The 20,951-nt window shown below is 41.1% G+C and overlaps 6 protein-coding genes across 6 annotated transcripts; 1 reads left to right on the top strand and 5 right to left on the bottom strand.

The window, feature by feature from the left end:
• Nucleotides 1-308: 308 nt before the first annotated feature.
• BCR41DRAFT_404514 (hypothetical protein) lies at nucleotides 309-1,146 on the bottom strand (the record flags this gene model as incomplete). Its single annotated transcript, XM_022029369.1, has 2 exons — nucleotides 309-770; nucleotides 946-1,146. 2 exons carry the CDS (start codon nucleotides 1,144-1,146, stop codon nucleotides 309-311), a joined length of 663 nt encoding a protein of 220 aa, XP_021882528.1.
• Nucleotides 1,147-6,644: 5,498 nt separating this feature from the next.
• Nucleotides 6,645-7,478, top strand: BCR41DRAFT_351098 (hypothetical protein). Its single transcript, XM_022023736.1, has one exon. It carries the CDS (start codon nucleotides 6,756-6,758, stop codon nucleotides 7,440-7,442), a length of 687 nt encoding a protein of 228 aa, XP_021882527.1. The 5' UTR covers nucleotides 6,645-6,755; the 3' UTR covers nucleotides 7,443-7,478.
• Nucleotides 7,479-8,727: 1,249 nt separating this feature from the next.
• BCR41DRAFT_351096 (CoA-transferase family III domain-containing protein) lies at nucleotides 8,728-10,760 on the bottom strand. Its single transcript, XM_022023735.1, has 5 exons — nucleotides 10,366-10,760; nucleotides 10,208-10,244; nucleotides 9,779-10,083; nucleotides 9,547-9,675; nucleotides 8,728-9,419 (listed from the first exon to the last, which is right to left on the bottom strand). The coding sequence occupies exons 1-5, from the start codon at nucleotides 10,736-10,738 to the stop codon at nucleotides 8,734-8,736; spliced, it is 1,530 nt and encodes a 509-aa protein (XP_021882526.1). The 5' UTR covers nucleotides 10,739-10,760; the 3' UTR covers nucleotides 8,728-8,733.
• Nucleotides 10,761-11,269: 509 nt separating this feature from the next.
• Nucleotides 11,270-15,590, bottom strand: BCR41DRAFT_351095 (Spc98 family-domain-containing protein). Its single transcript, XM_022023734.1, is given in 12 exon segments — nucleotides 11,270-12,034; nucleotides 12,371-12,712; nucleotides 12,853-12,856; nucleotides 12,867-13,048; nucleotides 13,186-13,273; nucleotides 13,364-13,641; nucleotides 13,776-13,965; nucleotides 14,082-14,207; nucleotides 14,336-14,809; nucleotides 14,964-15,034; nucleotides 15,161-15,222; nucleotides 15,353-15,590. The coding sequence occupies 12 exon segments, from the start codon at nucleotides 15,559-15,561 to the stop codon at nucleotides 11,349-11,351; spliced, it is 2,712 nt and encodes a 903-aa protein (XP_021882525.1). The 5' UTR covers nucleotides 15,562-15,590; the 3' UTR covers nucleotides 11,270-11,348.
• Nucleotides 15,591-16,325: 735 nt separating this feature from the next.
• BCR41DRAFT_294555 (Homeodomain-like protein) lies at nucleotides 16,326-16,511 on the bottom strand (the record flags this gene model as incomplete). The annotated part of the gene is made up of 1 exon (XM_022020403.1): nucleotides 16,326-16,511. A coding segment is annotated over one exon (186 nt), but the record flags the coding sequence as incomplete, so codon positions are not given.
• A 4,039-nt stretch (nucleotides 16,512-20,550) lies between these two features.
• Nucleotides 20,551-20,940, bottom strand: BCR41DRAFT_351093 (hypothetical protein). The gene has a single exon (XM_022023733.1). The coding sequence runs from the start codon at nucleotides 20,905-20,907 to the stop codon at nucleotides 20,677-20,679; it is 231 nt and encodes a 76-aa protein (XP_021882523.1). The 5' UTR covers nucleotides 20,908-20,940; the 3' UTR covers nucleotides 20,551-20,676.
• Nucleotides 20,941-20,951: the final 11 nt, after the last annotated feature.

Raw genomic sequence — 20,951 nt, 5'->3', positions numbered from 1 at the left:
ACCCTACAATTGTCACTAAGGCTACATGAATGTAAAATAAAAAAGAGTATAATATGAAGACACTTTGGATCCTACAAAAAACTCTGGCAAAAAAAAAAAAAAAAAAAGTTCATTTTTCGGAGGCATATCAAGTAACCAATCCAGCACTACAGTGCATAAAGCGAACTTTAGGTAATAGAGCTGTGGTAAGAAGTTATATTTTTCCTTTGCTATGTTAAACTAAATATAATAATATAGATAATAGGTTTGTATACGCTATAAACAGAGCCTTTCACCTCACATTAGATACTATGGAGCTATCAAACAGATTAGACACTGGCCGAGACATAGATAGTCACAGGCTTGCGCTTGTCGAAGTGCTCACGACCATCGGGGCCAGTGGAGAATTCAGGAAGGTAGACAGAGGAGCGACCATAGTTGGCAATGAGAGGAGCAACGCCAGTAATGCTGCCACCATTTGTACCTTTAATTTCAATGTCAGCACAGTTGGAGTATAACTCACGGTTGCCGATAGCATTGTTCCACAACCACATAAACGTAGCCTTGCCAGAAGGAGCATCGTAAGGGATCTGGACAGGAACAGAGTACTCGTTGCCAGCGTTTCTGAAGCATTCACGAATGACGGTCTTGATGACAACCCATGTCTGACCGTTGTCATAAGAGAGGGCCCATTGGCAGTGTCCACCTCCGTGGGCAGCACCAACAGAGTAGGCGGTGTTGATGGTCTGACCAGCATTATAGACGGTGCGCTTGGTGTATGGGACGGTGTGCTGATTTTTTTTTTTTTTTTTTTTTTGAATGGGGTCAATATGCCAATACAAACGAGATATTAGAGAGTTGATCATAATGTCGAGTACAGAGTCCTTTTTTTTTTTTTTTTTTTTTTTTTTTTTTTTAATGATGCTTAATGCAGAGCCACGACTGTAGTGGACATGGAGTCCTTACCTTGCAGAGAGGGCGGGCTGGGTTATCGTAGGTGCCGATAGGGGAGTTGATGTCGTAATCAATGGATTGGCCTGGTGGAGGAGCAGGGCAGCCGGCAGCGGAGTGGTATCGACCGCAGGGGACTTTCATACCAATGTGGGCCTGGACGGTCATAGCCGAGAGAAAAGCCAAAGCGGCAGCAAAGAAAGCGATAGTCTTCATGATGAAAGAGTGGAGCTTGGGTATATTCGTAAAGGGCTCGTGTCGTAGCTTATATTGTAAGCTTGGATTGTTGTGAGGGCGAAGGAAGCGTTTGAGGAGTGTGATCCGCTGAATCGGTGAAGAGCTTGGGTTTTTGGCGACAAGCGGTCAAGTATTTATAAAAAAAAATAAAAAATAAAATGCTTATAACAAAGGGATGGCAAATGATAGTATAAGACGCCTACAATGTGCGTTAACTCCCCATGGTCATGGGTATAGCCCAACGAAGCGGGTTACAACATGGCTCAAAACTTGGGGTAAGGACTTTTTCTTTGGAGCAGGAAAATAACAAATAACAAAAATGAAGTGAATCCTTGTCCTTTCCTGAGTAAATTACATAGGACGCCTCAAGGGGTCGCGTCTGGTATCGATAAAAAAACAAGACAGAGAGAGAAAAGAAAGGGTTCCTGAACTGTAAACAATGCCTTGCTAAGGTTAGTTGAATCAAGTTTAATTCCCTAGTTCCCAACGGATAGCGCGACAAATATCAACAATGAATCGGATAACCAATGACAGCTACTCAAATACATAATCCATACAAACATAAACAACATTCACAGGGTTGCGATAATGATAATGCACTGATCAAAAGATTGAGAGCGGCAAGTTTGACCAAAGCGACTCCACATGATCATTGGCCCACCAATGAACCATAATTTAAGGCAAGAGGAGGATTTTTTATAAACACGCGAGGGAGGAACTGTAATGTATATATTGTGGTGCATAAAAAATGTTACATTTCAAACAGGGTCTAAACAACTTGATAATCAAAAAACATGATGTTAAAGTTTGCTGTCCACGAGATTGACAAGTTATCATGCATCATCAAGAGAGTGGCGACAGAGAAACAGAAAAAGTGCACACGGGATGTAACGAATCCGCTCCTCTGTTCTGTGGGTAACATGCACCTCAAGGTGACACCAATCAAGGAAAAAAAAAATGTTTTGAGGGTAATTATCATCTCCCCAAAACTCGACTATGGAAAGGGCTTTCGAAACGGTGATATAGCTTTGTGTTGTGTCAATATGTGATTAGCGCCCATGATCTGGGCCTCGTTGCCAGAGTTTTTTCCTCCTGTTTTTGTTGATGCTTTTTTATTTTATTTTATTTATTTCGTGTTTATATTAACATCAGATAATGTAATGAGTAAAAAAAGTTTTTTATATTTACCGCGCTCAACGATAAATATGTTCGGGTGTTCGAGCATGTTGTTGATATTATCTTAATCGTTATTTCTCGATGGTTAGAGATAGTGTTTCCACTTTCTATTATGAGCATATATTGTTATGTTGTTATCAGGTTATCGGCGGAGGAAAAAAAAAAAAAAAAAGCGTCAACAAACTCATGGTGCTCAGTAGGCCGCATGCAAAATTTTGTAAAAGTTTTCCGTAAGTTTGTTAGTAAGCTTGATGTCAAGAAAAAGTGCAATCGTCTCGGATCTCTCGAAAACCGCCGGGATGATGGTTAATGGGCTTGTTGAGTTCAGGAAAGGAGCGATATACGGTGATATTTTCCGCTTTTTTTGTTGTTGTTGTTTATAGTCGGTTGTTGCTGTTGTAATTCTAGGTTGACGCGCTTCCGTGGCCGCCTGTAGTATTTATTTCCTGTTTGGTTTGCATTTCTCGGTGGAAGAGTATTAAATTTTCTCACACTGACTGCATACTTTGCTGCAACCCTGCATTACAAAAAAAAAAAAAAAAAAACTGTTTCTGCTCAATCTTCAGGGGAAGGATGATCTACATGAACATGCACACTAAAAACCGCACGGGGATGATCTTTTTTTCACATGGCTGTTAAAAAACTGGCTTTAAATCTACCAAGATGAACACAGTATAAAGTATAGGCAACTCAAATGTATGTCATTGTGTATATGCTTGTCCTATACCTGTTTTCCCTCGCTTACATCACAAAAAATGGCCTCCTCTTCTACCTATCTTAATTATGCTCCTGTTATATCTTGTTCTTTGTCAAATTATTGTTCCACAGGGAATGTTCTCGAAGAGCAATCCTCTTTATCAAAAAGTTAAGATTTGATATGAGCTATCAAGCACGATCTCAAAAAAAAAAAAACAAAAAAAAAAAAAAAACACGATCATCTGACGTAAAAAAGCACCACGCATAATTTCTCCACATGTTTGCTAATAAATAAATAAAAAAATAAAAAAAAGTACAAGACTTTTTTTACTACGCGCTTTCATTTTGTATAGATACTAACAGGTGAAAGAACGCCCCTGGCGCGTTTCTGAATGGTATACTAGAATCTAATGAAAAAGGCTCTCTACGTCATCAACGGGATAATGAAAGTTAAAGGGCCTTATCCATTTTTGGGAATATTTTTACGCCAACGATGGAATGAAAAACCATGCGGAAAGGAGATAGACATGGCCTTCCCAATCCCTGGAAGAGCCTTTATATCATCCAAAGTATTGAAAGTAAGAGCACAGTAGCTAACTGTAATGATTTACAGCATGGCTTGTAGGATTTAGTTTTATATAGAAATAAAAAGGGACACTCCAGTCCTGGTCACTTTGGCTACAGGCTATATTGTGGTGACTGCGATTGAAATATATTTTATTGCAACACTCTGTGTTTCTTCAAGTCATGTTGGATAGTTGTACTGCTAATCATGCTTCTTACAAATAAATATACATATATATATAATGAAAGGCCTTTTTTTTTTTTCTTTCTAAAATGAGTTATAGGATACGTAAAAGGAAGGTAGCTTACGAAAAACAACTCATGTGATTAATAGACTATATTGAAGTTAAGCAAGTTAATCGGGAACTCGGAAGATGTGATTGGGTGAGTGACTATTCCCCAAGGCAATTGAGACATGCATTCAGTCAAACCATCTTTTCAGGATCTAGCGGCACCATGCTGAACCAGAAAGTTGTCGACAAATGGGTTTTCAAGGTTACTAAACTGGATAAATATCCTCCATTTCAGATAACCAGCTACCAAATCAATTCAATCATCGTTTTTGATTCAAAGACAGTATTTTAAAAGTATGTTTGTCGATGAGTTTCTGGCAAGGACTCTACTCTTAATGTCCTGCTCCACAGTAGTTATGCTGCTTCATGAGAAACTTAAATTCCTGGCGGAAAAAATGTGTTCATGCTCATCATGTAACACAGACAAATTACCCCTTGTTACACATTTTGTAATTTATTTTTGAGACACATTTGCACTGGCGCCCAAGACTGGCCAAATATTCTGATAAATATATTTATGCCATGACTCCATTTGATCTCGTTTATGTCTTGATAATATACTCTGATCGCAATAGTTTCATAACATTGTCAAGAAAAGCCACTTGGTTAATTTCCAAAAAAAACGCTAGCCTTTGGTCGCCGTTCGATTGTATGTCTAGCTTGGCACAGCCAATTCGATAATCTTGTACCACCCACGCTGACATTCTCCCCCAAAGCCTCTTAAAGCTCCTAAGATGTGTTTGAAATACACTTATCGAAATGTCCCTTGAGATATGGCTACATTTGCTCAAATAAATTGAGATGTGGATGTTGTGCTGACTAATACAGCAGTATCCCTTCACCCTCCGCCATATCGATCAGCTCTAGATAAACTGTAGCTACCTTGCAGTGCGCTTAGCCTAGGATTATTATCTTGCTGAAATACGAGTCATTCTTTTGCCACGCCCCATTCTTCAGTAAACAGCTGCAGGTTTCCCTGTAACATCTTGATATACAGTTGTGCCACCAACCAAGGTAATATAAACAGGCCCCTGCCGTGACACAGACCATCACTCGGAGGTGCTCTCACGACCAAAGTCAACTGTCCCTTGAGCTGAGCACATTGTCATCCTTTCTGGTAGTTTATTCCAGATATATTGAAGGTCATCAGGCAGATCTTGTTAGGCTTACACCTATTGGGCCATTTAACTGTCGTTCCCCGTCCATTCCTCGTGCTTCTTTACGAATCGCAATCGGTCTTTGATATGATGTTTTTCTTAATTACTGGTCTTTTGATAACCTTTTGCCAACCAATCCTTATCCACTCATGCAATATCGGAATGTGGTGATACGGACCAGCAGTGAGGACAGTTTACCGGCTTAATAGTAGCCTCAAGTGATTTTGAGGGTACTTCCTTTCGTGTTCATCTTGCGGCAATCGACTATTCCAACAATGGCCTTCCTGAGACGACTGTCTATGCTTTCTCGCACATTCTCTTTGTTCTCTCGATGGAGGCAGTGGCATGGAATATCTTGAGGAGTTCAACAACTCCATGAGTAGAAACGCCTTTGCTCCGTTAAAAGTATGACTCCTGAATCTCAATTTTGTGATCTGTTTTATATGTGGCAGTGGTAAACGGTGAAAAAAAAAAGGAAGATGATTGAAAAGAAAGAGGAGGTTAATATGTAAACATATATTAATTATAAAGGAGCTCCATCATTTAATTCTGGCTAGGCGGTTTTTCTTGAATAATGTTATTAAAGCCATTTCAACAAAAGTAGGCATTAGGACCTAAGTTGTTGGCAATATTAGCGAGAACAAGCAGAGTCGCGATGTCTATCTACATTACAAAGAGTGACAACCCATTGAAATATTAAATTTTATATCAGAGTTAATGAGGGAAATGCATGCAAACACCAATTGGCGTCACCATTTAGTACACATGAAGATTCGACGGGGCTTGTTTATGCCTTTTTGTTTACTTTTCTCTGAGTAACGTTCGTCCTGCAGAAGAACACACAAATAATTAAAAATGAGGGCAAAGGCAAATTAACATATTAACTGTATAATAGGGAAAAGAATGAAAATGAAAATGATGAGTGAGCTTGCCCCTTCCCGCTAGAACTCTGCTAGAAATGCAATATGAAGATAATAAAGCTTTCTTACGTGAAATGCTTGGTTTTCCCCGTGCCCTCTGGATATGTTGCTTGTAATGAATACTGAATCTGATCGAGTTCATTTTTTTTAAGAAGTGAGCGAGAGAACTGTACAGTGGAATCTCGATAATTGTACACTTTTGTACAAATTTCAAATTTGATATATTTCTAGGCCATTGGTTGGCTAAGAGCCTTACTCTTTTAAAAAAAAGTAGCAGAGGATTTTTAGAATAGTTTTTCATGAATTGTGGGCTTCTTAGCCAATCAATAACCGAGAAATATAGCAAATTCGAAAATTGTACAAAAGTGTACAATTATCGAGATTCCACTGTATTTGATTTTTGTTTAGAGTTGACCCCATTCCGAAGATAATAAATGAGCAATCAGTGAGCAACTTTGCAACCTCACGACCTTTAATTTTTATGGCCATACAACTGGTTCGCTCTCCATTCTTTGACAAGTGAACAGTACCCTCTAGTTTTTAGTTTATTATGTGAAACTTAAAAAAAAACTTCCGGTCAGGAACGTTCTTCTTTGAAGTATATAAAAACTTCACTCTTTTTTTCGTCTTCCTTTCTTCCTTTTTTTTTTTTTTTTTTTTTGCAGTCAACACTCAAGACAAACCCCTCACTTTCGGTTATCGCAACCAACTATTTTCATTTCAAAGGTCATATCCTCCTTCTCTTCTTTCCATCAATAATTTCTTCACGCTCCTTCTCTAAAATGATGTTCAAGAGTTCTATCCTTGCTGCGGCAGTTGCTTTCTTAGCTGTCCTCTCAGTCGCTCCTTCTACCGAGGCTCACGCCAGCATGCGGTACCCCTGCACCCGCGGAAACCCTGCCTGTCGTTCGGCTCTTGCCAAGGGCCAGTCAATTGATTACAATATCAACTCCCCCATTGGCGTCCACAGCCGCAAGGACGCTCCTCTTTGCAAGCAGAAAGTCCCTTCGGCTATCCGTACGAAGGTGCGGGCTGGTTCCAACTTGAAGACCACTTACTCTGTCGGTGCTTCCCATGGAGGTGGACATTGCCAATGGGCCCTTTCATACGATAACGGTAAAACCTGGATTGTGCTTAGGACAATGTTCCGTGACTGCCTCAAAGGTGTCAAAGGTGGCGCTCCTTACTCTGTCTCGGTCCCAATTCCTAAGGATGCTCCCAACGGCAAGGCTACCTTCATGTGGTTGTGGAACAATGCCATCGGTAACCGTGAACTTTATTCCAACTGCGCTGATATCACAGTTACCGGTGGCAAGAACGGTGGCAAGCTCAAGGGTGTTGCTCCTCTGATTGCCAACTACGGCAAATCCTCTCTCTATATCCCCGAGTATCCTTTCGGTGGTTCTGACAAGAGATCTGAATTCGCGAAGCGCAAGTCCATCACCATTACTGTTCCCAAGAGCAAGTAAAAAAAAAAAAAAAGCCTCACATACCATACCTCTCCTTTTACTTCTTGATTTAGAAAAAGTGCTTTTCTTCATCGAAGGTGCCTCCTATTATTTAAAAGTATCTTTCCTCCTCTCCCACCACCCATACTCCTAATGAAAAAAAAAAAAAAAAAAGAAAAAGAAAAAGAAATAAAACAATCTTATGAGGGTTAGCTGCTGGTCAGCGCCCTTTCACGCATTTCTGCATCAAAAAAAAAAAAAAAAAAAAAAAAAACAATCTTGTGGTTAAATATTAGAAACCAAATAAGGTTTAACGTCAATGTTTGTTTGTGCTATAGTTACCAAATGGCAGGTGTTTTGAGGGAGCTTATTCGAGGACTGGGCCTCCTTGAGCTATCTTGCTGGCTCTGAGTAAATTTCCTCATCTTGTGATGCTAACATGTATGTCAGAGGACCCAATCCTTCATGTCTTTTTATAAACGACAAGCGGCTGATTTTGTATGAGTGATACAAGCATATAGCTGCAAAAGATATAGCTGACGCTCTAGTCAAGGGTAGAAAATAGAAGATGAAGCTCGTTTTTCTTTTCTTTCCTTTATTTTTTTTATTTTTTTACATCATGGAATAATGCATTGAACGTTGGCTCTCCTTCATCAGTCTCTCTCAGCACTTTAGGCTCTTTTCGATGCCTATTTTGCTTTAATTAGCACTGATATGTTGGTCATGGTGTAGCCACCTTCTTGACTCATTGACGCACTTGTATCCAAATATCTACCACTCACTATTGTATAGTCTGTAAAAATGTCATCTTCAGACTTCTAGCTTCTACTGGTTTGTCCGCCTTTCATCTGAAAAAGAAAAAAAAAAAAACAACGAGTGTTGTAAACAATCATAGACGCATTGGCTTCATTAAAGCTAGTTCACAGCCAACAAAGAATACGATCCTTGGCTGCGGTGTGGGATTGTTTGATTGGGTAAAGTGCTGCGGACCTTTAGCGCATAGTATCCCAAAAGATTGAAGTTGTAGCTGAGGCAGTCCAACATCGGCGAGCAAAGGCTTTTGTGCCGCTATCATAGTCTCATGTAAAACACTATTCTGAGGACAAGTAATTCCAAAATCTTAATGATTCCTTCTGACGAGAAAAGACCAAATAAGCTATTCTATGCCTTGGTACTCCACCACTTGGTAAACATTCCTTCGTTATATTTTCCAGATGCAAGTGCAAGGTAAGTTCTGTATGCTTTTAATTGGATGGTCTAAATGACGCTTTTTATTTTTTATTTTTTATTTTTTATTTTTTATTTTTTTGGTTTATACAGCGTTCTTCTGCTTCAAGTCTAGGATTGTGCTTTCATCATAGCCTAGAATATCCGCCAGTACCTCATCTGTATGCTCTCCCAACAATGGAGCAGGGGTCCTGATCGTTGGCTTTGTGTCCGAATATTTGACTGGCGGACCACACAATTTGATCTTGCCTGCTTTAGGGTGCTCAACCTCTTGGACCATGCCTCGTGCCAGGACTTGAGGGTGAGCAAACGTGTCTGCAATGTTGTTGATCGGCGCAAATGGCACACCTCGACCCTCCAATGCTTTCATCCAGAACGATTTGTTTTCGGATTTCAAACGGTTCGTGAGAATTTGGATTAGTTCATCTCGGTTGCTTACTCGGTCGCGGTTGGTCTTGTAGCGTGGATTATCTGCGAGTGTATCTAATTGCAAGACCTTACAGAGGGTGCGAAACTGACCATCATTGCCAGCACCGATCATAATATGAGAGTCGCGGGTTTGAAGGACCTGATATGGCACAATCGAAGGGTGTGCTGTACCCATTCGCTTCGCCTCCTTGCCAGCAATCAGGTAAGAGCTTCCGATGTTAGCTAGAGTTGCCACTTGAGACTCGAGTAACGAGCAATCGACGTGTTGACCACGGCCGGTGCGGTTTCGAGCGAAAAGGGCTGCCAAAATACTGGCATGTGCATAAAGTCCCGTAGTGAGATCTGAAGAATGTGTAAAAAAAAAAAAAGGGTAAAATAAGCAGTGAAAAAGACCATGTTAGCTCAAGGTTGTAGTTATGCTCCAAAATATCCGGGCTTCCATTGTAGAGACAATAAGATATTTTATTACCAGTAACAGCTACTCCAACCTTGACTGGAGGGCCATGCTCTTCACCTGTAATAAACATTAATCCAGCCTCAGCTTCAATCATCACATCATAGCCGGGCCTACTGGAGTAAGGTCCAGTCTGTCCATACCCTACAGTGATACGGTAATATATATATATTTATATTAGAGAAGGCAAGTTAAAAACAGGTCAATAGGCTCATAATGTTTCTTATTATATGTTGGGACAGTTTACCAGTAATGGATGCATAGACTAATCTAGGATTCAGAGCACTCAGATCGCTGTAACCTAACCCCATGTCTGCAAGCTTGCCAGGTATATAGTTTTCGATGAAGACATCCGCTTTCTTGACGAGATCATATATTAGTTGGCGACCTGCTCCTGATCGGATGTTGACTGTGATCGATTTCTTGTTTCGATTTACGCTCAGAAAGTATGCACTCTCAGTCTCAGTTCCATCAAAGTTCTTAGCAAAAGGTGGTCCCCATGCGCGGGTATCATCTCCGCCATTCGGATTCTCGACTTTGATCACTTCAGCTCTAAGCCCAGCCAATGCAGTAAGGTGACAAAGCGACCAAGGAAAAAGGATTGTCATGAGATGATGTAAATATTCCATTATTTGACACTGCCTGTATTTTTTTTTTTTTTTTTTTTTTTTCATACCCGAGGTCGCCAAGGAGCTGTGTACAATATGGACCAGCTATTGTAGCAGAAGGGAAGGCAAGAGGCATAAATGGTCATACCGTGTGAAATACTCTGTTTTTTTTTTTTTTTTTTTTTGAGGACGTGTTTGAAAAACATCCTTTCCTAGGAAGGCTTACCAAGGACGCGCGTCAAATCTAATACTCGGATGCCATGCAGAGGCCCAGGTTCTTGTCCGCTCTCATAAGGCCGCTTACCCCTTGAGTCGGTATCATACAGGTTCTGCGACAATAGAGATTCGATCATATTGTTGTTGTGATTGCAATTGTTGCTGCTTGATTGCTTCGAATTTGAAGTCTGAGAGTAAACTGAGAAGCCGCGTGAAGTTGAAGCAGTGGTGGCAGAGGCAACGGGGATACTTGCTGTCGAAGCAAAGACCCATTGGTGATTTGTGATCAATCGAATACTTGAGGTAAAAAAGACCACAGGTCTACAACCATGTCTTGACGAAAGACTTTGAGTTAAAATTAAGAAACGACGCGACTGATTCATTTTTTTTTTTTTTTTTTTTTTTTTGCAATCTCAAAATACTTTTAGGAGTGATGAACAAAAAGAAAGTGTAATGAGAATGGAGAGATGCAATGAATGTTAGGCATGGCCGATCCCTAAGGCCTTTTTATACTCCTCACTTACTTTTCTCTTTTATTCTTTCTGTTCAGTCATTACTTAGTCGCCTTTTTTTTTTTTTTTTTTTTTTTTTTTTCTATTTTATCCACACCTGGTATAGTTTGGCAGAGATTTTTCGTAAAGGACTTTCCGACCCGCAGACAGCACATTTTTTTATCTCATTAGAAGGCTGCGAGATGAGTTGCATAAAATACAAATGCTGCACAGTGTTATCGTTTAGAATCAATAGATCATTAGCTTAAAAGCCAAGGGAGTGAATAGAAATACAAAAAAGAAGGTGAATGAATAGAACTCTTAGAGCCCAGACAATCATTGGCCGCACCATCCATGCATCAGATACTTTTGATCTCGTAAAAAGATTTTTTTTGATAACGCCCATTAGCTCGTATGTAATGCTGTAGACGAAGAGATGTATGTGGAAGTTTATGGTATTAGTTTTATATTTTACACTATATACTTGCTTTCCTCGACCAATCTACCTTAAAGCAGAAGTCGAGAGTGCTGCAAGGGCTGTTGATGGTGTTGCTACTGCATTTGTTGTGGCCTTTCTATTGCTATGGCCAATAACATTCAATGTTCCCATGTAAAACTCATTAAAGTCTAATCGGACACTCAAGAAACGAAGATCTGAATCTCCGTCTGCTGAGAGCGTAATCAGAAGCTCTGACAGGCCACGTTTGAACTGCATTGAAAACTCATTTAGAGTCCTTAACAAGCCTGGTACAATCTCGTTAAAGTGATCTTCAGGGATCTTATCCAATGCCTCATCATGATCCGTGAGACCCCATTGACCGAGGCGCGTCCTCCGTTCAGCAGCTTGAGCCAAACGTGCTCGACGCTCAATCTCGGCCAGCGCATAGTTGTACAAGTTGTCTTGAGCAACCTTGTAGTCCAGGATCGTAGCCAGGAGCTCCAACAGACGCGACATCATGTTTACGTCATGAGAAGCGGACAGAAGGCCCTTGGAGGTTACGTCTCGCAGATACTTGGTATGAGCTTCGATCAATGAGTCTAGATCCGTGGTCTTGTTCCCAATGGTCTTTACGAGTTCATCCCACGAGCACTCAAGCACTTCGAAAAGGATGTAGTATTGGAGCTGATAGACGAAATGGATCATTTCACTACACACAATCCGGCACCGATGCAGCTCCGGTACGAGTTCTATGGATACAAAAAAAAAAAAAAAAAAAAAAAAGAGTTAGGAATACATAATGCGAAGGTACACGAGCATGTTTATGCGCGCACTATAAGTTGATAGAGTGACTAAATAACGCCAACATTTTTTGTTCAACAGAAGAATCTCCGCTCCCTTTTCTTTCACCGCAATTGATTACGGAATGATCAAAAATGGAAAGGCCAACAAACCCCTGACCAGGTACATTTGAAATCGTACTTGTGCATATCATTCTTCTGCGCATTTAATTCTATCCACTCTGCCCCATCCTCTATAACGCGCCTATCACTTTTTTTTTTTTTTTTTTTTTTTTTTTTTTTTACCAAGAATAGGTCGGACCGCTCTGGCGCTCGTCGTCTGGCGTCTCCACGCGGAGGAAAGTGCATACTCGACCCTTTTGAGACGCCACAGGAAATTAAACATTTTCAGATATTGGTGCATGGCTACTGGCGTTAAGATGGTGTTGATAGGAGAATCCACATGGTAGTCAAGTGAAAAGACATCCCACCCACTGTCTCCCGGTGAAATTTCCAACAAGCGAACGTCAAGGCGGCGCAGAACGTCCGGATCATCGAATTGTGCATTCGAGCCCCTAACAGCTGTTTCCAATGTTCCAGTCAAATTGTGCCGAAATAGCGTATTCGCAGGCTGCGAAAGATTAGATCTGGCGTATTCAACGATAGTCGCGTCAAAAAAGGAGAAAAATCGAAGCATAGGTCGAAAAAGTATATAGCGTCATTAGTTTGCGAAACCCGAATGCAGTTTACGAGAACACGAGAACACGTTATTAGTTTTTTATGGCTTGCACCTCGTTTACCCAAGTGACTCCATCAAGTGCTGAATAAAATCGCCTTGACCGAGGAGAATGTATCGTTTGATCGCCGTAAGATGGTCCAATAGCTTGAACTTTGTGACTAATAAATGAAGCAGGCGCTGGCTGGTCTCGATATAAGCAGCGTCAATGAATCCCTCCAATTCTGCAATGTCGCCATACCTTAGAGCTGGTCCAAACAAGTCATCCATCCATTTAGTGTTACGAATTAAACAATGCGAAAAATGTTATAAAATAAGTCATCAAATAGGAGATCGTACTCGTGCATAGCACAAAAAAAAAAAAAAAAAAAAAAAAGTCGCTTACTTTTTCCCACGCCATGATGTTGCTGTACCCAGTCTGCATCATTGCACATATGCCTTAGGAAATTAAGTGATTTCCCGATAGAAAGAATCTGTCCAAATAATAAAAAAAAACTCTGTCAATAACTACAGAAACGAGAGTGAGCCATGGCTAATAACAAATGGTACTAGCTAACATTTACCTTTTTTGCCAAGGACATTCCAATGAACGCAGGCAGCATTTTCTCACGAATAAAGTATTTGCGCTGCCACATATCTTCTTCCTCGCATTCAGGATCAAGCGCAATAAAAAACTCTGTTCGTGGATCCTCTAGCTCGCCCTCATAAATCCATCTTTGCATCATTACATAAAAAGGTGCCGAAATGCGCTCAAGCATATGATGGATAAACTGCTGGATGAGTGGGTCTCCGTGCTGTGTATAATCATGTACCATAGATACTAAGGCTCCCCCTTGAAGGTCTAAAGATACAGATCATTAACAGATATGGTTAGCCTGATTGATAGAGACAAATAAACAAAAAAAAAAAAAAAAAAAAAAAAAAGCAGACTATTGCGACAAGGCTTTAAAGTATGTGGAAGAGTAGAAAACATACCGTGACAACACTCTACCAGCACTGACATGAGTCGCAGCCGTTGTAATGATTCCTGAGTCCATACAAGGAGTCTCTTAAGAGTCAGCCCCTTTGACATATCATGGTCAGTTTCCTTGGCAATATGGGCCTCCAACACTGCAATCAACCGAAAGTAGTCAACGAGTTCATGTTGGAGTGCAGAACAAAAACTCTGTTTTAATCAAAAAAAAAAAAAAAAAAAAAGTCAAACTTTACTTGATTGACCTTATACCATAGCTTGTCAACAAAAAATAAATAAAATAAATAAAAAATAAAAAGGTTAATTACCTGGCCGACTAGTCCTGCGGTTCCTTCTTTTAAAGTGTTATGAACATATGAGTTTATCTTTTTGTATAACCATCCCAGCTCGGTCAATCGATTAACAAGACTTCTAGTTGAATTAGATACATTTATCTAGAGGAACAAGGAAAAAAAAAAAAAAAAAAAAAAGACTGCTCATAAGGTCTATGTACTCTCAATGCTGCAACTAAGTGACTGCAAAAAGAAAAAAGAAAAAAGAAAAAAGAAAAGGGAGGACTTACGGATGGATCAATTGAGCATGTCCCCGACTCCGTGCCAAATTTGATCATCTTGCCGTCGATCCCTTGAAAAACAAATATCAAATCTCGAAGTAACGCAGATTCTTCAACCTCGAGTTCAGATCTCTGAATCCGGTCATTCAACAAGTTCGTGTACATGGATGACCTAGCTTCTTTTTCTGAAACTGAAGCCGGAGCTGTAGCTGTAAATGCATTCCTGACATCCGCTGGAGACATAGGCGTAGTATGCATAGATTCATGTCTCGGGGAATGCACTGTATCCAATTTTTGTGCGCTATTGCGCCCTCGATTCCGTATATGCGCTGTATCCAGATTATGCAGTCCAAGATATGAAAGAGGTTGATTGTCAGAACGACTTTCTATGGCTGATCCTGATCCTACTAATGAGAAAGATGAAGTCTGATCACTGAGGGCGAGGAGAAAATACAGAATGGACCATTTTTTATGCAGTACAGACTTAATTAGACAATCCACAAAGAAAACAGAGCAGGATTGGCAAAAAAAAAAAAAAAAAAAAAAAAAAGAGGGAGAAGAGATAAGTGAGTGAAATAATCAATCTATTGTACGGCGAATGTCCCATAGGCAAAGCTTTCATGGACCTTGGCCTTACACATGCAGATAATTTGGTAAAGAGATGCGAGAATCGAATGGCTTTTGTTGCCGACGGGTCCTCACGCATGACTAGGGTTTTTTTTAACATACAATGATTGGCGTTTGTCAGAGTTTAAATTTCTTCCGCAACTTTTCCAGTTATCTACAATCATCTTTGCTTAAGCTTTCGGGCTTCCTTCACTACTGTTCGCTTACGTTTCTTCTTGATAAGATCCGAGATGTGGACATCGTCTGACACTAGTGAAGGCGCTATACGACTACATGTGTATAAAAAAAAAGAAATTGATAAATATGCAAATGGAGAGGTCAGATCTGAGCTCATAAGAAATTGATATGTAGTATCGGCAATCTTGCTTGTTGGTTTTTGCTGTTGAGCCTATCTAGTACCTGCCCAAGATCCTGAGGCAATATTCTTGTACAGCATTTATTCTAGCTTCTTGGTCCATAATACCTTTTAAGGTATAACCACTCTGAACATTATTTCCATCCAGATCATGGTCCAAGTCCATGTAATCACTAGTGTGCTTCCCATCTTGCAATAGTATAAGCTTGACAAGCGCTTCGACAGCCTGCTCAACTAGATTAGAATTCTCCATTTGTTTGTCTAGCCAATGGAATCTGCAATAGCGACATTAATTAAAATGCAGAAGCCAGGAATCCATCCCAAATTGGTTTTGGTTCAATCTGATAAGCCACATTACGCGCGTTAATTTACACGCGACGTGTTTCTCATTTTTAGGCATTAAATTGATTATATATATTAAAGAAAAGATAAAGTACTAGGAAGGAAGTATAGAAGGTGGTCATATTCACAGAGGCGCTTTTCTTGGTCAAATACTGTACAGGAGAACATATCACAGATTAGTCATAACAAAAGGAAAGGAGGAAAGAATTGAAAGGGTTGCGGGAACTAAAAAGGAACAAAAACACCAGGCTATTAAACTAGAATTTTTTTTTTTTTTTTCTTTTAAAAAACTCAATGGCCATTATGTTCGATTTGTGCAACTGTTGCACGCCGTTTCCGAGAAAAGTAATTATCTTGGTCATCAAGTTGCATATGAAACGTATCCATGATCACATCGGAAGGAGTCAATGGCCCTGAATTGCGTCGCTTCTCTCCTGCATGTGGCATGTTTTGTCCATGAGGGGGTTGATGTTGCGAATGTAAGGGCATATGTGAAGAATATAGTTGCTGTTGTTGGTCGCGTGATTGAGTGTGATGGTAGTGTTGAGACGAACGACCGTTAGCGCTCTCATCTTGCGATCTACTTCTCTTTGACTGCTCCTCCATCACGGCTGCACGCGTACGGTCCAAGGCTGCAGCTTGTGAGCTGCGGCGGCGCGCCATAGCTGCATCCATAGCTTCTGACCGTGCCTTGACGCTCTGTCGCTTGTTTTGGAACCAGATTTGGACCGTTCGTGGGCACATCTTTGTTTGCTTCGACAAACGAAGACGTTCCTCAGTCGAAGGAAAATATGATTTCTCGAATGCAGCGTTGAGAACTTGTAGCTGCTCTGCATTGGCGCGCTTGCGCTTGGCCTTGACTCCATCTTCTGGGATAAATGGATCATCTTGCCCATGCTGGCGCTTAGTCCCAGATTTGGACGTTGGAGTCGAAGCTAGCTCTGGCGCCGGAATGTCAAACGGATGGACAGAATGGTTGGCAGCAGCAGTAGTGGTATTAATTGCCGCTCTTGGTCGTTGCATCTGTACCGAATGTCCATAGACATACGGATCACTCTCCGCAGTCGGTGTAGAAGGACCAGGCGCCGATATGGAAGATCTGGAAGATGGTCTATTCTCCGGGGAGAGTGCGCGCTGAGGATATAAATGTCTTGTCGCTGCATATCCCGATTCCCTCCTGGCTGTAGCTGCATAGCCGTGGGGATCTACATGAGAAAATGAAGACCTTGATTGGGGTTGGAGCCGAGACTGAGATTTGTTTGGAACAGCATGCGCATATTGCTGATACCAAATGGGTGGTGAAGGCTCCGACCCAGGAGAGTATGGCCGAGTTTCTGAGGGGATTTGAGATGCATGCGTGTCTGGGACTGCTGAAGGGTTCCTTAAGTTTTCATCACGAGGAGAATAGTCATATTGCGGACGATCAATGGGTCTCATTTGATAACGAAAAGACCTGTAATCTTGATCCGAGGCTAGAGGAGACGACGAGGAAGGGCGATGGTCATAAGGATAGGTATTGTAACGATGAGCAGATTCCCGCATCTGACGATGTCCAGTATCAGATAAACTCTGAATGGAAGACCTACGGGCATAGGCTGTTTCAGATCCATCGGGTATGTCATGCAAAGGCTTCGAGCCATATGAAGCTGAAGGCGCTAGCGGAGGTCTTGAAGGAGTATCTGCAGCATCAAGGCCATAAATACGCGCAGGCTTTCTTGACTCGGGAGAATGGTGGAGAGACTAAAAACGACAGAATAATATATAATATAAAAGTTAGCTCGCGCAGTTACGGTGCTTTTAACAAACAAGCTCTTTTGTAGCTAACCTCAGGCGGTGGTAAAATAATTCCTTGACTTGCTCGCCTTGATTCGCCTTGAAAGGAATGCCTGGGTGCTTGCGATGGTGAGTAGACTCTGTTATATTCGGTAGAATATGATGGCACGCCCTGCTCATGAAGATAAGATGCGTTTGAATACAAAGGTGCAGACTGAGGCGTGGGTGGGCTATGCTGTAAACGTTGGTCCTGTGGGCCGGGCATAGAGGCCTTTCTGGGCTGGAACAGCGGGGCTGGAGCTAATGGAGGCGATGCATCCAAGTATGGACCATAGTTTTGTTGATGAAGTGCAAAGTCGCTCTTTGATCGATCTGTTCTAGGTCTCTGGTCTACGTCATATGGATGGCAATTATCCTGGTAGTGCACCGTGTGTAGCGATGCAGAACGTTGACTCGAGGATGTAGGCCGTGGTGTAAAATAGCCCCCAGTTGAGGATGTCAACGGTGGTGTTGAAAATGGAGAGTTATGCTCTCCTGGCGCGTTCCGTAACAAAGGATCGCGACTGACTGAACTATAGTGCTGATCGCGTGGTGAGTTTCCAGGCTCTCGAATGTCAGTCTCCCGTCGCCCTAGGCCTGAATCTCTCCTTTCTACCAATGGGAAATTGCGCCGCGCTGGATGGGCGAAGTCTGGTATATCAGAATTAGATGTATTACTACTAGAAGCACTGAGATGAAGCTGAGATTCACATATATCGCGAGGACTACTGTGGATTGGGGTTCTTATTGAGGCTGTATGAGTTGAAGTTGGAGGTACTGGGGAGGAGGAGGCTTGCTCTCGATACGATCTCATATCTGATTGTCCATTATGCTCATAATAGCTGCCACGGCGCTCGTCACTGTACTGCCAAGACCTCGATTGCCTTGATGGTGAGCGTAGCGATGGTGACGAATGAACATTCGTGTTTGAAAGTCCTTCAAGATGGACGGCCTCAGTACGGGGTGACTCCCAAGGCGCAGCTTTAGGTGGCTCGGCAGCTTCAATGGAGCATAGTAAATCAGGGATCCGAATTCGGGATTGACTTTGCTGACGCTTGCGCTCATGGCCTTCGGTTGCCTCTACAGTTTGAGCCTGGTCTGGGCCACTCATAGTCAATGGTCGATATTGTTTCTGAAAGGAGCCTAGATTAGGGCTGCGACGACGACTACAACTGCGTGAGCGACTTTGTCTGTGGGTGTTTCTGGCCTGCACAGACGAATGCGCTGAGACAGAGCAGACGGTTGCGCTAGAAGAAAAGAGTGAGGTAGGCAGCGGGGCTTGTTGCTTGCCGTCGAGATGTGTCTTTAATGTGCACGGCTCGAAGAGTGAGCGTCAAAAATACTGACAAGATAGGGAGTAAAGAGAGTCAAAAGCCTAGAAGATTCTCTGGAGGAGCAAAAAGAAGGAAAGTCATAGGTAAGTTTGTGAACAGGCCATTCATGAGGAATTAGAGGAGTAGAATGGTGTCGAGGATTGCAGTTGGTGAAGAAGAGTTTTATTCAAGACTCTACATTAGGAGAGAAAGGCTGACAGAGTGGAAGTGGAAGTCAATTGTATGGATTATGAAATCGAGAAGGATTCAAACAAGAACGAATATACTGGTGGAAGTGGGACCGTTGATGATATCAGGCGTAGTCAATCAAAATGAAAAATCGGTTGATCCATCATTGCTCCGTGGAGTCGATTTCCACTAAGTTCACCCCTCTTTTTTTTTTTTTTTTTTTTTTTTTTTTTTGGGCCATGACCTTATCGGTCAGGGGCCGATGGGCAAAGACAGTGACAGTGCTTTGGTCTGAATTTCTGCATTCTTGCTTTACTATGATTTCTGCTACATTAGTTTGTTTTCTTTTTGAAAATAGGAGTGGATGTAGATCCATCTACTGTCGTCAAGATGCTTACCTTCAAGACGAGCTGATTGACGATTAAAGAGGGAGTAATGGTAATCTTGCTGTAATTCTCTGTCGGAATCCGTTAGGACAGAGATAGGGTTGCAGAGACAGAGTGGAGGTAATGTTTATACTCAAGGCTTTTCGAAGAAAAGAAAAAAGCTCGAACAACTACAAATTAAAAAGAGGTGGTGCAAAGCCAAAAAAGAGGGTGTGAGATGAAGCTAATTGAAAATAAAAGTAATGAATTAATATCAGATAAGTATCATGAGAAGAAACAAGTAGATCAACAACAGCACAGCGAAAGGGGACAGGGAGTATATATATAAAAAAAAAACAGAAGAGAGCAGAAAGTGGGAAGGGGGGAGTGTACAGTACTAAAAGTACTAGAAATCATTCATTTTTAAACAGAAGGAGGCGATGTTAATGTTGAATAAGCTTTTGGAAATGAAAGGGAAACAAGGGGAATTGTAACTTTTTTAAAAAAGGGAAAAGATTGTGGAAATGAACAGCCATGAAGATTATGGAGATATTAAAAAAAAAAAAAAAAAAAAAAAAAAAAAAAAGAGAAGGAGGCGACACTTTTTATCCCATCTCATTGCTCGAAACCGGCAGGTGGACTTCCACTCTGCAAATTACACTTTCTCAGTTCAGCCAACCTTTGGAATGTTAAATGAATAGACTGATGGGAGCGTGATCTTGGTCGATCACGAGCAATGCCATCGAGAGTTAAACAAAAAAAAAAAAAAAAAGTCAAAATAGGACTCATGGATATCCATGATACCATGACACCATGAAATGTAAGATTAGCAGCAAGCTCAAAGAAATAAAGTGCATTTCTGCTGCATGCGGCAATGAAGTGTTGTACACCCTTGTCAGAGTAGGAAAGAAAAGAAAAAAAGGGTACAATGTAACAAATGTAACACTTGCAATGTAAAATACAGCATTGGTGTAACTTGTACTTTGAAGGAAAAGGAAGCAGGGACCAACACGACTTTATGCTGGGTGTTTTTCCCTTTATTACTAATTTTTTCTTTCTTTCTCTTGTTGGAGGATGAGTAAGAGTACAGAGAAATGGATTAGATCTTTACCGGAATAGAAGTTTAATGAGGTCAGGGTGAAGAGTTGCGGTAGAGGAACACAAATGGCGTTTGATGAAGGAGAAAGTGGGGATTGTACGAACGATGTGAATGACAGGAATAAAGAGAAAAAAAAAAAAAGAGAAGGAGAAGGGTATTCAGATAGAGAGACAAAGTCCAAGGGCTCTTTTCAAAGTATGAATGAGGGTCTATGAGGGAGGAGGAAGGTGAGTTGGGGGAGGGATTTATTAGCGGCGAATACAATGAAAAGAAAAGAGAAGAAGAGAAGAGAAAGAGGTGAATAAAAAGAGGAGGAGATGGGGCAATGAAGGCTTCGCAATTTTTTTTTTTTGGCATTTAGCAAGTCCAGCATTGGGATTGGCATTATTTAACAGTGTTATACAAGAAAAGAAGACTGTGTTCGTTACAGGGTTGCTTATGATAGATGCTTGTAATACACAATTATAATTGTAATGCATATGAATATAATAAATGGATTATTATTTTTAAAAAAAGGTCCGAG

Source organism: Lobosporangium transversale, assembly GCF_002105155.1.
Source record: "Lobosporangium transversale strain NRRL 3116 chromosome Unknown BCR41scaffold_13, whole genome shotgun sequence".
Taxonomy (NCBI): Eukaryota; Fungi; Mortierellomycota; class Mortierellomycetes; order Mortierellales; family Mortierellaceae; genus Lobosporangium; species Lobosporangium transversale.
This window is presented reverse-complemented; position numbering and strand designations above follow the sequence as displayed.

What these genes read in the sequence shown, in the direction of transcription:
- BCR41DRAFT_351098 (XM_022023736.1), top strand. Translation starts at nt 6,756, where the DNA reads ATGATGTTCAAGAGTTCTATCCTTGCTGCGGCAGTTGCTTTCTTAGCT.
- BCR41DRAFT_351096 (XM_022023735.1), bottom strand. Translation starts at nt 10,738, where the DNA reads ATGAATCAGTCGCGTCGTTTCTTAATTTTAACTCAAAGTCTTTCGTCA. An exon ending in AGATTTGACGCGCGTCCTTG is followed by an intron (nt 10,245 to 10,365) that starts GTAAGCCTTCCT and finishes CTGCTACAATAG; the next exon opens with CTGGTCCATATTGTACACAG. An exon ending in CAGCTCCTTGGCGACCTCGG is followed by an intron (nt 10,084 to 10,207) that starts GTATGAAAAAAA and finishes GGCTGGGCTTAG; the next exon opens with AGCTGAAGTGATCAAAGTCG.
- BCR41DRAFT_351095 (XM_022023734.1), bottom strand. Translation starts at nt 15,561, where the DNA reads ATGGAGAATTCTAATCTAGTTGAGCAGGCTGTCGAAGCGCTTGTCAAG. An exon ending in CCGCAGGACTAGTCGGCCAG is followed by an intron (nt 13,966 to 14,081) that starts GTAATTAACCTT and finishes TGATTAAAACAG; the next exon opens with AGTTTTTGTTCTGCACTCCA. An exon ending in GCTGGTAGAGTGTTGTCACG is followed by an intron (nt 13,642 to 13,775) that starts GTATGTTTTCTA and finishes CTGTATCTTTAG; the next exon opens with ACCTTCAAGGGGGAGCCTTA.
- BCR41DRAFT_351093 (XM_022023733.1), bottom strand. Translation starts at nt 20,907, where the DNA reads ATGCATTACAATTATAATTGTGTATTACAAGCATCTATCATAAGCAAC.